This window comes from Oryzias melastigma, linkage group LG13 (genome assembly GCF_002922805.2).
Source record: "Oryzias melastigma strain HK-1 linkage group LG13, ASM292280v2, whole genome shotgun sequence".
NCBI lineage: Eukaryota > Metazoa > Chordata > Actinopteri > Beloniformes > Adrianichthyidae > Oryzias > Oryzias melastigma.
The window spans coordinates 4,157,788-4,174,456 of NC_050524.1; the positions used below are offsets into that span (position 1 = coordinate 4,157,788).

At 38.1% G+C, this 16,669-nt stretch overlaps 1 protein-coding gene across 2 annotated transcripts; it reads right to left on the reverse strand.

Annotated features, from left to right (window-relative positions):
* Nucleotides 1–473: 473 nt before the first annotated feature.
* klc3 (kinesin light chain 3) lies at nucleotides 474–12,783 on the reverse strand. Of its 2 annotated transcripts, XM_024277655.2 has the most exons (15): nucleotides 12,741–12,783; nucleotides 11,727–11,815; nucleotides 8,542–8,790; nucleotides 7,111–7,176; nucleotides 5,934–6,098; nucleotides 5,672–5,747; nucleotides 4,725–4,867; nucleotides 4,569–4,651; nucleotides 4,411–4,498; nucleotides 4,217–4,318; nucleotides 3,945–4,118; nucleotides 3,405–3,504; nucleotides 2,982–3,153; nucleotides 2,853–2,919; nucleotides 474–2,786 (listed from the first exon to the last, which is right to left on the reverse strand). In XM_024277655.2, exons 3-15 carry the CDS (start codon nucleotides 8,749–8,751, stop codon nucleotides 2,703–2,705), a joined length of 1,530 nt encoding a protein of 509 aa, XP_024133423.1. In that variant the 5' UTR covers nucleotides 8,752–8,790; nucleotides 11,727–11,815; nucleotides 12,741–12,783; the 3' UTR covers nucleotides 474–2,702. The 2 variants fall into 2 exon arrangements, with proteins under 2 accessions (XP_024133423.1, XP_024133421.1); XM_024277653.2 differs by lacking the exon at nucleotides 12,741–12,783 and having other exon boundaries at nucleotides 11,545–11,811.
* Nucleotides 12,784–16,669: the final 3,886 nt, after the last annotated feature.

The window sequence follows — 16,669 nt, forward strand, 5'->3', positions numbered from 1 at the left end:
ATATGGAAGTTTTTTAGTTCCATCAGACTCTGAATTTTTTTAACCTCTGGATTTTTTTATGTTGAATTTTTTACCCCATGGCAATTTTAAGACTCGAAATTAAAAACACATATTTTTTTAAGATAGAAAATATTTTTGGAAGCATAAAATTTTGCTGTTTAAAAAGCAAGGGTTGAAAAAAAAATTCAGGGCTAAAAATTCAGAGGTTAAAAAAATTCAGAAAAAAAATTCTGAGGGTAAAAAAATTCAGAAAAAAAATTCAGAGGTTAAAAAAATTCAGAATAGAAATTCAGGGGTTAAAAAAAAGAGTCTGATGGAACTAAAAAACTTCCATAGTCAAATATTTAAATTTGTAATGTCTTAAAAATATAAATTTCTCTGATAAACTTAATCATTTTGTTGTTTGGCTCCATTTGAAAGTTTAAAAACTCTAGAGCTAAAACTAAAAGAAGAAATAAAAATTCAGAGTCCAGTTCATTCACATATTCTGTGTATTATTGGTGACATAAAAGCTTCACTTCAGCAGCTCTACTGATCGTCAAACATTTAAATTCTATAAACTCATCCACACATAAAAAACTAACATTTCTCAATACTAACCATTTTAGTTTAGCTCATATGTGAGAAAACGCTGCTTTCCCACACAAACAATGAATTTATTTCTTGCTACCAGATTATGTCAGAAATGTAAAAAAAGACATAAATTCTATGAAAGTCCTACAGAAACATACAGATCATGTTTGGAATGTGCAGAAACATTCAAGTCACATTGATGCTGCAGATCAATTGTCCTTTTCTAATTCATCTGGAGGAATCAAAGAAAAAGGATCCAGAACTCACATTACAGAGTGATCTTAAAGGCTTGACGCTGAACTCAGTTTGACCTGAGCAACAGCTCAGAAACGTTAAATGTCTTCAAGTTTTCATCTGTGTTTTAAACAGACTAAATGTTTATTTACAAGAAGTTTGAGTAGAAAATGTGCAAAGTTATTTCACCAATATTTAAAGAAATGTTGCCTAAACCAGCCCCCCCCCAACCCTCAGTACCTCCATGCTAAGATTTTTTTTTCTATGTTATTCATTAATTTTATTCTGAAGGAACTTTTATTTTGTAAAACTACCAGATTCTTTTCTATAACTCACTCTTGATGCATCACAAGTGACTCGATCTCGTGTCTTAAATTTCTCCATTATTTCCTTCAAGTAGCGACCAAAATTAACAAATAAGATATTTGAAAAGTTTGAGAAGATTCGTCTTCAACTTCAAAATAAAATAAATCAGAATTTAACAGACTAAAACCAGAAGTCTTGAGTAGAAATCTGGATTTAGTGACTGTTGTTACCTCTGCATAATATGCAGCGATCTACACTCTAATGTTACAAATTCACTACTAATAAACATTCAAACGTTTGTTTACGGTTAAATTTAGTTTGTTTTTTCATTTCATTTTGCTGTATTTATCCACCAAACCTTAAAGGTCAGACGATACAAGTCGGTTTTTTGGTTTTAGTTTCCACTTTGACGGTGAAGAGAACATCAATATCACAATTGAATGGATTCTGTTGTTTAAATATATTTTAGAACATCTTTCACAGAGGATGAAGATTAAATAAAATAAAATAAATAGAAGAAATTGCTAAATAGAAGTTGTTTCTGATTTGTAAAAAAACATTTTTTGTTAGATATGCTCATTTTAAAGAATTTTAACACAGAAAATAATCTGAGTTAAAGAGAAATACCTCATAGACAAAGGTTATGATTTAATAATATAATTCTATTTTTGCCTTGAAGGATGAACTGAGCCTCAACTGGATTGTTTAGTTCTAAAACGGCTTTTATTTTAAAAGAAAAAACTAAAGTTTTTGCCTTAAATCTTCATCAAAAACTTCAGTTTCATTGAATCTTCCTCCTCAATAAAATATCTACAGACATTTTCAAACTTTCTATTTTATATTAGATTTCATGTAAGATTCTTTTGAAGTGAACATTTTATTTTCCCCTCAAACTTTAAGGTAAATCAGAATCTAAATAAAACGAACGTCAACTTCGGTCTCTGACATTAAACGGCCCTAAAAGATTCGGAACCACCGGCCCAAAAGACCTCACTTAGATTAGTAAACATGTAAGAAGAGCAATTCCAAAAATGTCAGCTAATATGCAGATGATGTTGTTGTTTTACTCGTTTGTTCAATTTTCAAGTAATATTTCTAGATTTACTGAATATTTCAATTGATCATGAATAAAAATGGCGCTATGATTGATTTCTGAATTAGAAGCCACATTTCTCTACATTTATGACCTAAAAATAAATAAATAGAATTGTTTTATTGTTCCACAAACAACTTAGCACAATAAGATGATATGAGTTTAGTTAAAATTACTCCAGCATTTAATCTATCTTTAGCTACACGTTATGTTCCAAACTTTAACCTGGAAGTGATAAAAGACACTGATAAAAGTTTTTAAAAATGTCATAAAATAAAAGCCAAACATTTGTTTTGATATTTGAGGTGTTTCTTGTTTTTCAACTGGAAGTTTAAATAAATAAAGATTTTTTTTCAGGTTTAGAAGTAAAAAAACCTCAGATGTTTTCTTTACCTTTCAAGTAGACCTACATGCAAACAGAAAGGAATAAAGTGACCGAACCGGCAGAAGAACGTGGATCTGGGTCAGTCTCTGAGCTGAAAGCTCCATAAGTCTGTTAGCTGATCCCTCCCAGTGAGCTTCTTCTGGTCAGACTCTGTGTGCTGGAGCTCAGGACTCGACTGTCGGTCAGGTGCTTCGACTGGGAGAAAAATAACAGGTTTTAGGTTTCCTGAAAATTTGTCTGCGTTTAAAAATGTAAAACAACCTGCAAGCTGTTGTGACTGTCTTTGGCCCCAACGTTCAGCACGTTCAGGGAGTTTGCCCTCTTCATCCTGGAAAAGCCCCGCAGGTCAAACATGGAATATGAGACAGAACACTTTCTGACAGTGCTTACCCAGCATGCCGTGGGGTGTTTTCCTCTAGTCCGACCCCTTTGAGCTTGCGGACCAGCTTCTCGCTGCTTCTGCGAATCGACTCGCGGAGTTTGGTGAAGGAGCCGCTGCGCCTCAGTCCCTCCTGGGCAGGACCGCCATCATCGCCTCCTGACCAGCTGGGACGACCGTCGCCTGGAGGAAAAGATGATGAGTTCAGTTTATTCGATTTATATGGCGCCGCACATTACAAGATCAAAGAACAGTAAAAACACAGCTAAAGAGTTAAATACAGATAAATTACAAGGTATAAAAACCATAAAAACGAAGATAAAACAGTAAAACACACCAGCAGACCAGAGTCTCATGCAGTGTCAAAATCCTGGAGATAAAAATGGGTTAATGAGCTCCAGAACGGATATCATATTTAATCCACGTCTCCGTACCTTCTACAGATCCAAATTCTTTTTCGTGAGCTCTGGTCAGGATCTCTTTGTAGAGAGCTTCAGCTTGTCTGTATTTCCCCTGTTTCAGATAACACGATGCCTGAAAGACGGACGCAATGTTCTCATCAGTGACCTGCTTTAGCGTGTGGTATGGACAATTATTAACTGGTTATCCTGCAAACTAATCAACAGCATCAAAGTCAAAATTATCCAAAGATTTCCGACTCGCTTGGTTGATCATTCAGACAGTCGTCCTCAAGCATCATTTCTGTTAAATGTTTTCTATTATTTTAGTTTATTTCACTACTCCATGAATAGTCGTGGAGGGCCAACATCCTGCTGGTTTATAACCCAAACCTACCTGCTGCTGGTTACCTGGGTCAGGTGTGTTCTGCCCATAAGAAGCTTCAGTGGCAACTTAGTTGGAAAAAATGTAGGACTCCGCCCCTCAAGGCCTCAAGAGGTTTTGGCACATATGAAATACACAGCACCACCAGAACCAACTGCACGAGTACATGTGGAAACAGGTTTGAGTCTCACCAGGTTGTTCTTGGTTTTGGCCACGTTGGCGTCATCAGGCCCCAGTTTGCTCTGGTAGATGTGCAGGGCGCGCTCGTAGTACTGCTCCACCTCCTGGTACTTGCCTTGGTTCTGACAGAGCAGAGCCAGGTTGTTCAGCTGCTTCGCCACGTCTGGATGATCCGTTCCCAGAACCTGGAATTCCATCAAAGCCCCACAATATTTACATGAAGGTTTTTTTTCTTTGCGAAACAAAGAATGAAGGTTGAGATGTGTGTCATTGAGCTTCTTACCTTCTCTCTGATCTCCAGAGCTCGTTTGCACAGAGGTTCTGCTTCTTTGTACTTCCCTCTCTTCCCGTAAAGCACTGCCAGGTTGTTGAGCGTCGCCGCCACCTGAACACAACAAGACACAACTTAGAAATAAAAGTTTTTGTTTAGTTTATTGAACTGAAGCCTCATGGGGTTTAACAGAAGGAGTTAGTCACAGCAGGATGGTCCATGCCCAGAGTCTTCTCCCGGATCGCCAACGCGTCGTTCAGCAGGTTCGCCGCCTCTTTGTATTTGTTCTGATCTCTGGAACGATAAGCCCGGGATCAAAGCCGGGATCAGAGGAGATGGACGTTGTCACGGTAACGGCTCTCACCGGTACACCAGCGCGAGGATGTTCAGCATGGTGGCTACATCCGGGTGGGTGTGGCCTGAGGATTTCTCCAAGTCTTCCAAAGCCTGGAGAGAGACGGTCGTCAGACAGACGTTACGTCTTCTGAGGAAACCGGCGAGCACAAAGAGGGCGTCTCACCTGTTTGCAGAGCGGCACGGCGACCTCGTAGCGGCCCTGCGACGCGTACTGGATGACCAGGTTGTGCAGCGTTCGAAGGCGGGCGGGAATCTCGTAGCCGCCCTGCTGCGCTGCAGCTGCTGCGCTGCTGTGAGGCTGCGACACTGAAACAGGAAAAGCCACGAAAATTAGGAGAAATCTATGGATCAAAGTAATTTTGTAGGAATTTCTTGGATTCATTCAACAAAGAAAACTCTTTTTTGTTCATTTTATGGTAAGAATTTCAAAATCGAATGAGCAAAAGTTGAATTAAGTTTGTTTATAAAACGCCATTTTACAACCAAGGATGTGAAATCTGCTGGTTTAGAACAAAAATGTAACAAAAAAGTCACTAATAAAATCAATATAATGAATTACTGAAAAACTTAATCTCCTAAACGGTTTTCTATGCCATTAGATTAAAATATTTCACATATTTTCTGTGGATTTTCCAACTTAAATAAATTATATTAAAAAGTATAAAAGTCTCAAAAACAAGAAGTTTTTCGAGGAAAGTATTTCTCTACCTGAAGGTTTTATTATAAAAACGGTTTTATGTGAAAAAGTTTTTAGTGTTTTTCTTCATTAAAGAGTCACCAAACAGGGAAGTTGGAGGCTGACTCCGCCCACAGCTAAAATTTGAAAATCCAGTCAGAGGGGCGGGGCTGTGGAGCAGGAGAGTTATCATTGCTCATCATCGAGTTATAATAAACCATGAAATGAGACTTAAAAGGTTTGATCAATCAAAATTCAACTGTTATAGCTCGTTTCAACCTGTAGGGGGCAGCACACAGACTGGTTCTGACTATTTTCAAGAATTAAAAGTTTATTTTAATTCATCAAAAATTTGGCAATGACCAACAGAGAGTCAACAGACCCTTTAAATGCTGTGATGGATTGTGTGTGTGTGTGTGGGGGGGGTCTCTTACTCTGAGACTGCTCCTCCTCGTCTGCAGGAAACAGATCATCCAGAGACCCCTTGGTAGAAAAGTTTTCTTTGTCGTCCTACAGAAGAAGAAAACTTTGAGTATTCCTGCTGAAGAAGTTTAGCTTCAGAGATCAAAGCCATCGTCATGGAAACCAGGAGCTAGAAAAGTCGGGTTTATCAGGCGTCCTATTAGCTTCAGTCTGCTTGTGTCGGGATGAGTTTTTATCTTGTTTTCTCGTCCGTCTGGGTTTGTTCTTCCTCACCACAGGCGTCTCGTCCTGGTCGTATTTGCGTATGGAGGACATGAACTGCAGGTGTCTGTTCTGCTCCTCCAGCGTGACCACCTGCTGCTCGGTGTCCTGCAGCCGCTGCTGGGCGGTGGCCAGCTCGTCCCTCAGCCACTGGTTCTCCTGGCAGAGGCGACGCACCTGAGGAGGACGGTCGATGGGGAGGTCAAATGGATGAAAACAGAACATTTGAGATCAAACGTTCAAGGAGGACCTATGAGGGTTTAACTTTGATCCAGATTCCAGCTCAAGATGAGGAAAACAAAGACGTTCATGGATTTATTTGTCCACAAGTGGATGCATCAGAATGAAGGACTTTTTCTTCTGCTCTTGATGCACAACAATTTAAATTAAAAAAAAGCTAATTTTTACTTAATTTTCTTTTTATAGGTCTTCAAATCATGAGAAAAATGCCAAAAGAACATGTAGAAAAGTAGTCCTGTTAACACATTAATGAACACATTCATATTTTTAATGCCCATTAATTACACTGGACGGAGGAAGTATCTTCTGCTGAATTATTTGATATGTGATCCGGCTTGTTGTCATGGTAACATGGTAAGATACCACTGATGTGACACAGACCTCAACCTCAGTAGCAGTGTTGCACATTTGAAAGGAAAACCCATCAAATGTTTTTTCCTCTTTTTCTGAAGTTAATCTTTTACTGATCAGCTGGAACACCAACACAGACACACAATCAGCTTCTCTTGGTGTTTTATTCATGGCAGGTTCAGTATGGAAACTCCCTCTTGTGGTAAGGTAGAAGAATACACCATTCAGTTCACTGAGTGACGTGTCTTATGAGTAGGAGAATAACTAATTAAAAAATAGTCCAAAAATAAACCTGACGTTATGGGGCAGGGCGCTGTCTAATTTGTCTATATGTACTCCTTTAGCTTACAAAAGAAAATGATCGTCATGATAGATTAAATAAATTATCGGATCAGAAAGTTCACCTCTTACAGCTTGTTTTTGTCCAGGAGATGACACAAAAGTATGTTTTGAAGAAGCCTGTAGAACTTTAATGTTTTAATCGATTGACAGCATTTTAAAACCACAATTGTCATTGAATGGATCTTTAAGAACTGGAGATTCCATCTTCAAAGACGAGAATTTAACAAACACCTGAGGTTTTTCTGCAGGAACTCACCTGAGCTCGCAGCTTTTGCTTTTCGGCCTCCAGAGACCCGAGGTGAGCCGACAGCGCCATCATCACCTGAGGAGAAGGAGCAGAGGAAGTCCGGTGAGCCGACACCTACCTGGAATCTGTGTTTGAGATTCTGTTTAATTTGTGATAAAAATCGAATGGGTCAGGAAGTTCTCCACATGGAGGAGCTCAAGCTTCATGACTGAACTTCAGGTGGTTTCTCAACTTCAGATAACGTCTCTCCTGTTTGCAGTAAACAGGAACAATCTCGGGGTAAATAAAAGCATTCTTGTAAAGCACATGTCAAAGTTAAGGCCCAGGGGCCAGATCCGGCCCCCTAGTTAATTCTATCCAACCCTCCAGATCCTTTTATTTTATTGTTATTAATGGTGCGATGTTATCATGCGCCCATTTCTAACTTGAAAAATTTTGAAAGAATATATTTTTATGGCGAGTAAAATATTGAAAGTTATTTAAGGTTGAAGTTGATTTAATCTGGAATAATATTCCTGCATTTTACTACTCAGAATTATGTTAAAATGCTACAGTTTTAAAGTTTTAAAAATTGTCATTCTGGTATTTATTAAGATTTTTTAGTCTGTTTTGGAGTTTAGCTAATATTTCAGCAACATGCTAGCTGTTTTGGCTAATTTAGGCTTTTTTTTAAGGTTTTTAGTCTGTTTTGGAGTTTAGCTAATATTTCAGCTACATGCTAGCTGTTTTGGCTAATTTAGGCTTTTTTTTAAGGTTTTTAGTCTGTTTTGGAGTTTAGCTAATATTTACATGCTAGCTGTTTTTGGCTAATTTAGGGTTTTTTTCCCTATTTTTGGGGGGCATTTTGAAGTTTAGCTATTTTTCAGCAACATGCTAGCTTTTTGGGCTAATTCAGACTTTTTAAAAAGGTTTTTAGTCTGTTTTGGAGTTTAGCTAATATTTACAAGCCAGCTGTTTTGGCTAATTTAGGGTTTTTTTGTTGTTTTTTTAGGGTGTTTTGAAGTTTTTTTTAACATGCTAGCTATTTTGGCTAACCTAAGTTTAACCTAATCAACCTCAGCGTTTTCAGATATCAGCTTCAGCATTTTTATCTTATAATTTTAGCATCTTCAGCTATCAGTATTAGCATCTTCAGTGGCCAAATTCAGCTTACAGCATTATACTAGCATTATCACACGCAATGCTATATATTTAGTTCATAATTATGTTAAAAAGTTACTGTTTAAAAGTTTTAAAAATGTAGTTTTAGAGTGTTCAATAAATGTTTATCCTGTTCGTCCTACAAACCTAAAGTGTGTTTTAGATTTTGGCCCCTTGAGGGATTGAGTTTGACACTCCTGCTGTAAAGTTTGGAACGTGTTCATAGTTTGTTCTAAGGAAGATGTTTCTGTGGTTGAGCGTTCACCTGGACGTGACCTACAGGAGCTTTGACTCTGGTACCTGTGCCTCGCTCAGACCCAGCTCGATCCTCTCCAGGGACTGTTGGATGATGCCGCTCTTCTCCTGCTCCACGCTGCCGCTGGAGGGCTCCACCCGGCTCTCCATCGCCACCTGCAGGCTCTCCAGCAGGCTGTGGTTTTCCCCCCTCAGCGCCTCCAGCCCCGCAATCACCTGCTGGGTGCTGCACAGGATCTCCTCCGCCGACAGCATCGCTCCTGCTCCAGGCCTCCTCGCCTCAGAGAAACGGGGCTGAGAGCAGCAGGAAGGAGGCACACAGAAATGAATGGAAACAACATGAAAAACAGTCAGAGTTAAAAACATTTTTTTAATTGTTAACACAATCAATGTCATTTTTGTCTTCTCATTCTGGACTGGATTTCCCTCTCCCCGGCCACTTCCTCCACCTCCTCTAGAGTCGGCAACCTTTAACAGTAAAAGAGCCATTTGGGCTCATTTTGTATTGATCAAAACCTAGAAGGAGCCGCATAGTCTTATTTTAGCCTTTTAGAAATTTGGATTTACATTCACAAACTTCTTTTTTTATAATAAATATGAATTATGTCTATTTTTTGGCACAAACAAAAACAGAAATATAAAAAGAACCTAGCATCTCTCAAAATATGATTTTGTTTTTCTTTTTAGGTTAAATAACTTATTTTCAAAATAAAAGATGCTCTGCGCCAAACAGGATCATCTTAGTACAGCAAGTAACCAATGTTGTGCAGCATAAGATAATATGTGCTTTTAATTCATAAAAGATCAAACTTTTTACCAAAGTTTTGCTTTGCATATAAAATCTGTTCATTCTGGTAGAGTTGATCAAACAAGACATCTTCAGGTCAATATGGATGTTAAAACCTACATAGTTTATCATCTATGTGCACCTCAGCCATCAATTTATAAATGTAACTAATCTAAATTAAATAAATGCTAATTAAGTACTCCTTAAAATTGCTATTTTATTCTTCTTCATTTGTTTTTTGTTCTTTTTTTCCCTCTTTGTCCTCAGCAGTCTTGCACTGCTGTTTTTTTATTTTAGTTTGGGGTTGGATCTTGGTAGTCTTAGCTTTCAGGCTTTGTTTATTTGTTTTCTTTAGGTAGTTTTGGTTAGGAGCAGCTGCTGACTCCGACAGTCGACATGACTGGATCAGCAGTCTCCATGACTTATTTTATGTTTGACCAAAGAGCCACTATGGAGGGATAAAAGAGCCCCCATGTGGGTCTGGAGCCGCAGGTTACAGACTCCTGCTTTAGAAGGACCATAGACAGTAAAGAGAGAACTGATCCCGCCACCCCCCCGCCTCTCCCGTTCCGAACAGGAAGTACCTGCTGGTCCCAGAAATCCAAAATCCCATAGACTTTTATTAAAAACTAAACAGCCATTCCTCCGTCATTCTGTTTGTCAGAACAATCATTCTTGGTCTAGTGTCTCTTTTTAACATGTTCTTGGGAAACCTAATTTTGTTTCATTATATATTTTCTTTACTGCAATTTATCCAAGTTGTAAACTAGCCAATCAAATGCCTCAATAAGAGCTTGTGGTTTATGCTGGCCCCACCTGAAGCATTTGACAGATTTTTGGACTGATCACTTCTTGCTAACACTGTCTGGTCCCAAAATGGGCCCTGTATCCATAGAGCAGAAAACTGGCGACAGAACTGACTTCATGTCATTGGAACCCGAGGTAACAAGCTTGTCTTGTCCATCTCTATTTATGTCAATGAGAGGAACCCCGAGGTGTTCCCAGGACAGCAAAGAGATGCAGTCTCTCCAACATGTCCTGGGTTTTCCTCCGGGCCTTTGCCTGCTGGGACATGTCCAGAACACCTCCTCAGGGAGGCGTCTAGGAGACATCTGGACCAGATGTCCAGAACACCTCTAGATGTGGAGGAGCCGCGTCTGAACTCTGAGCTCCAAACCCTATATCTAAGGATTGTTGGACCAACACAGAAAATGATTCCGGTCTGTCATTGCCATGGCAACATTCCTACAGGGACAGAGCATTTGCTGGTCCGGTTTTAGAGGTGCGAAGCAACTTGTGAAATTCTAACAATGAATTAGAAAACAAAACAAAAACAATGGTGATGTGTGAAAAGCTGAAAGAACCGAGAAATGAGTGAGAAGACAGCAAAAAAAAAACATAGAACCAAACGTCATCACAATCAGCTGGAACAAGAAAGTCACAAAAGTGTGAACTATAATAATCTAATATGTAAAATAAACAGAGAAGTATTCTATGTTCCTGTATGTGAAGCAGAAGAATGGGACAGTGTGGAGGCAGAATTTAAACAGGATACAACTGAAAAAAGGAAATAAATTATTATTTTACACAGACTCTTGTGCACAAGTTTGTAAATATTTAAAATAATTTAGAAGATAACTATGGGATGTATGTGAACATAAACAAATTTGGTTGCACTTTTACTGTTTGTACTCGGACATTTGAGAAACTAGAAGCAAAAAAAAAGTCTCAGACAGACTGTAATAACCAGACATCACTCATCACTATGACTGATAATTATCTTCATTCCAAATGACGCACTTGTAAAATAATGTGGATATTTTCCTGACTGAGTTCATAAATACTTTGTTTTAATCACACGATAAGATAAAACTACTATACTCTTATTTTATCTTTTTGTTTTAATCTTTTCTGCCTCTTAAAAATGTCGTTTTTCTAGTTAAAGTCATCTGCAAAGAAACAGTTTGATGACGTCAGGTGTTACACTACAAACAGAGTGCACGCGGGCAGGCGCGAACACAGCCCCCCGCGCGCTCTCCGGGGGCTTTGTTTACGGTGGGCGGAGCTACAGGCCTCATCTTTCTGGAATAATTACATGTCCATTTAAACCCAGCAGGAGTGACGAGAACTGCGTCACGTTCATGAGAACAACAGCGGATACGCCTCACTAATACCTGTTAATCTGAACAGAATAAAACACGCGCGTAAATAAAGATTCGCCTCCAGACAACAACAGCAATTAAAAGTTATTTATAGCCCACCTGCTAAGTCCGAGCTCCCGCAGCGTGGCTCCGTTTTGCGACACTTTGAAGTTCAACTCGAGCCTTTTTTTGCTCGGTCGCGCGTGTCACGTAGGTTTAGACATTTCTGTTCGCGGTTGTGCTGAATTTACTGGGAGTTGAGCCGGTGAAGTGATGAAAAACTGCAACTATAGATCATTCACCTGTCGCTTCCTCGGCTTCAGCTCCTCCTGTCATCTCAGGACCAACACAGTCAAGCTAGCGCTGACGACGGGTCACTTCCGCCTCAGCCCTTCAAAATAAAAGAACAGAAGAAGCTCGCTGTTGGAAACCACATATTTTTTGTACCTATTTTGTTTAATCTGTTTGTTTTGGAGACTAAAAACTCCCTTTGAATTTTAGGACTTTTTATGTTGCTGTTGCAATTATGACAAACAATAATAAAACGTTTTAGACTGAATGCAATTACTAAAAAATAGTGAGTTACACTGACACACAGATAGATGGGTTTATTTTTTGTGGAAAACAAATACCTAATAATTCTACATACAAGCCAAACAATACAAGCATTTCTAGCTAAAGGTTTAGTTAGAAATGCTTGTAAAAGTACACCCATAAAAGATTTTTCTTTTATTGACTCATCTAAAATAACAGAAGATGTAGTCACTCAAAATAACAAACTTTATGGCAACAAAAGTGGAAGAAAGATGAAGCAGATATTAGAATCTAAAAGCATTGAAAAAATGTAGATAATAAATAAATACAGTAATCCAAAGCGATACAGCTAAATAATAAAAATGATAAAAAATAAAAAAGGTTAGTTTTAAAACTAGTGCCGGATAAATAATTAAAGTTTTGTAGCTTTATTACTGTCCGATTTTTAAAGGGAATAGAAAAACTGGAGCACAGTTTCAAAAGTGTATGATTTCTTTCCTCTGGAATGAGAAAATTGTCAAATAAGAATTGAATATTTTTGCCTTAAAGAACTTTTTTTTTGTCTCTTTCTGCTGAATTTGTAATATTTCGCTTTTGTTGTTCCGATTTGCGTATATTACCTCTGTCTGTACGAAATGTTCCGACTTAAGACAGCAAGTAATGTTTTGTAATGTTGTAATATTTAAATGACAGAAGCAAAAAAATATATTTTGAAGTCGATATCAATGTTTCCGGATTTGCAGCAGCATTTTTACGTTTCTTGTCGAGGCGGAGCGGTTTACCTGATCCATCCCAGACTTCCCATCATGCAGCGCGGGGTCGGGTCCGGCTGCGGTGTCCCGCCCGGGAGAGGGCGGCCTTCTGCCGGCGGGATGACCTGTCTGCTGGCGGAGGAGGAGACAGAAAACCGCCTTTATCTGAACTATCGTTATGTTGTAAATATATTTTTAATTGTGTGGAGGCCTAAAGATTTAATGAATAAATAAATAATAATAATAAAAATGGTTACAATGCATACACTCACACCTATTTAATTTAAAGAGAATAATTTTACATGGAAAATAAGTTTGTTTCTGCATCATTTTTAAGATGTTACTCTGGCTTTTAAATAATAGAGATACAAACACATTGGTAATTAAAATAATTGTTTTTGTTGTTGTTTTGAGTGTGATTTAGAGGTCATAATAAAACATTAAAGTCTTTTAAAACACATTACTGCATGGTGAAGGTGCAACTGATTAGTCATGCATACAAAATAATAAATAAACAAAAATTTTGACAGTAAGCTAAATACTTATATATATATATATATATGTATATATATATCGCTTTTTTTGCTGTTTAAAAACTTTTGGGTTAAAATGAGCAAGTGGTTATGTGACAAACATAAATAAACAAACAAAAATAACAATTAGAAGAGTTTCACTTTCTAAATTTTCTTTTTTAAGAATGTCAGGAGGATTGTGAACAATCCTACAACAAAACAATCATCTCTGTGTTTGCTGTTGATAGAAAATTCTCTCTCCAAAGATAATTTAATGCTTTCTTCATAAAACTATTGTTTATAAATTAGATAACATGCAAACTTGGTAATGAATGCACATTTCTTAATTGATGCTTTGATAGTATTGCTTTGCATTTTTTGCAAAAAAAAAAAAATCTGCAGGTCCCTTTTTGCAACCACAATAACAAAAAGATATAATTAATAACTACATTTTATAAAAAAAATATCTGAAATAAAACATTTGTTGTCCACAGAAACAATTCATTTAAATAATTAAAATTATGTAAAACCTAAAAACAAAACAAAACAACAAAAACAAAGCATGTTCCGAGGCGTCCACCTGTGACTTCCATCCACACTCTTTTGAGCTTTACTGCAGGTAGAGGGTCCGTGAGACTCACCTGAGACCCCCAACCTCAGACCGGGCTCCAAATGAGCCCTCAGAGACCTCGATCCCGGTAATCTTATTGGTTTCTTCTCAGAATCGCTCTTTGCTCTACAACAGCTCAGGGATCACTCGATCTCTCAAACCTTTCGGTGCCGCCATGGCGGTTCTCGGAGGGGCTGCTGCTCCTCCTGGATGCCTCTGTGACGAGGTGTTCCAGGCATTTCCCACTGGGCGGAGGCTCCAGGGAAGACCCTTGAGAGTGGGAACCCCTTTGGGTCCCCAGAGGAGCTGGAGGAAGTGGGCGGTGAGAAGAAAGGCGATGCACCTTTAAACTACTGGTCCCATGATAATAGAAGGGGCAAATTCAATTTTTTTTCTTTTTTTTCAAATTTTTTTTATTTTATTTTGCCTATGAAGCCATTTAATACTCAATTTTCAGCAGCTGTGGGTCAAAGGTGAAGTGGTCGACCTCTGATTGGACTGTCCTTGCTGCTCCTGGTGGTCTATACCTTCCATGACCTCAGAGTGTGACTGCAAAGCTCTTTGGGTCTTAATCGAAGTAGAGAAGCATTACATTTTCAAACGTCATTTCGCTATTCTTGCAATCGAGTTTTCCTCTCAAACCTTCACTCAGAACGTGTTCACTCCAAACGAGGCAGCTGACCTTCACGATCAAATGTTTCACGCTGTTTCAGTTTGCTGTCGCCTCTCAGCTTCAGACTTAACTGCATGCTTACAGGAAGCCAGAAGTCACACCCTCATGTTTGTGTGTTTGTGCTTATTTACTCACAACCTCTGATCATTTACTCCAAAGCACAGAAGCGTCCCTATCAGTTTAGGAACAACGTGGATTTAGTTCTTCTTTGTGTGAGTCGGGTGCAGGAGTGGGAGGCTCAGAACCTGACTGGAATCAATGTTGAAGTAGAATGGAATTCACACTGGTACCACAGGAACGCCTCACATGGACAAACACACACACATGCACACAATAATCCTTATTATGTAACACATGCAGAAGGATCAGATTGCTTCTGTTCTGAAAACCTCAGAATAAAAAAAGTTTTCTTAAAGACCCCCTCCAATGAAAATGGTGTTTTTAACATGTTCTTGTGGCATTTTTCTGATGATGGAGGACATATATAAAGTAAATTAAAAGTAATTAAAAGTAATAATTATAAACACAAATTTATATTCTTTCAATACACCAAGTAGTTGTTTATAAAAATGAATACAATGGATGAGGTATTTTTATCATAAAGCTTTGAAAAATAGCTAAACTTTTTCCCGCCAAAAGCATTCATGTAGGCAGCCATTTTGAAAAGGCCTCCTACTGCCCCTAGCGGAATGAAAATGAACTACAGGGCAGAAAACATGGATCAAGTTTTGAACAGTGAAAAGTTTGGATCATGCTAATTAGACAAGAGGTTTCAAAAATGCCTGTATCAAATATGATACAAATAGTTATTTGGATTAAATGGTAAAATTAATTTGAATTTTAAATGACATTTCAAAGTGACAAAATGAAGCTGCATAAGGGTAGATGAGCTAATGCTGATAAATGCTTAGAGAAGAACTACTTATGATAACCCAAACAAGGTATTTTTATATGATAAATGTTATCGTTACATATCATAAGACCAGAAGCTGAATAACATAAGCAATGCAAACATGAAAAAAAGCATTAAATGTTGAAATCTCAAAATGATCCCAGTTTAGTAATGCTAATTTATTGCAACATTTTGTGCAAAAATTGTATGAAACACATTTATTAACAAAGTGTATTGGTTTAAATTTAGCCTAAATTCCTGAAACCCATTAAATAAATGATAATTTACCAAAAACTAAATAGTTTATTTTACATCTTTTAACATCAAAACCATTAAAAATGCCATATAAATAAAGTTTCCTCCAAAGATGTCTGCAGGCGTTTCAGTGACTCTAAATTAGAAAAACAAAAGAAACTTAAGCGCTAAAGTGAGTCTGAATGAATGGACGGACCAACTGATGGACGGACAGCTGAGTCGATGTCATTTAATCAGAGGCGGCTGCAGGAGGCGGCGAGGGCGAGCTAAAGATAGAAATGCAGATCAGGTTTCACTCTGACCCCTCCTCCATCACAGATACACACTGATATCACTGAAACCCACAACTCTGACGTGAAAACCGGCTCGCATCCTGAGTCAGCACGGAGAGCTCTAAACATTGTTCTGGTTGTGCAGGAAATATTTGATTGTTTTTAACTCCTTTGATTTCATTCAGAGGCGGTTTCCTGCTTTTAAATGATGTCATAAATCAAATTGGTGCAGAAATTACATAAATTATCAGGATTATATAGATTTTCTAAACTAGTTTTACAGAAAAAAAAGTTTAAACAAACAAAGCTTAATATTTACAATTTTTTAAGTTTTACTTTACATAATTTTGAATGTAAACTGATTCTCTTGTGTTTCCCCCCTCCCCCGGCCGTTTGGGCGATGTCCCGCCCCCGCTCTCATAGGGGTTACCTTCTGGGGTTACCAGCAGGGGCTTGACTTTTGATTGGCTTAATGTTTAGGGGCGTGGCCCACTTCCCCTCCAGCACAGAAACACAGATGGATGGAAGGGGGAGGTGTCTCCGGTTGTTGGTCACATGACTCATTTAGTGCGAAAAGTGTTTCCATTGCAGTTTTGCAAAATATGTCAATTTCGATACGCCTCAAAAACCACCTCCTCCAAGTGCAAAAACGATTTTTGGATTAATGAAAGTTTTTCAAAAGTGTCGCGTTTCCATTTGGCAAATTAATTTTTGTAATTCCAATTTGCGCCGTTTCATAGCCAAT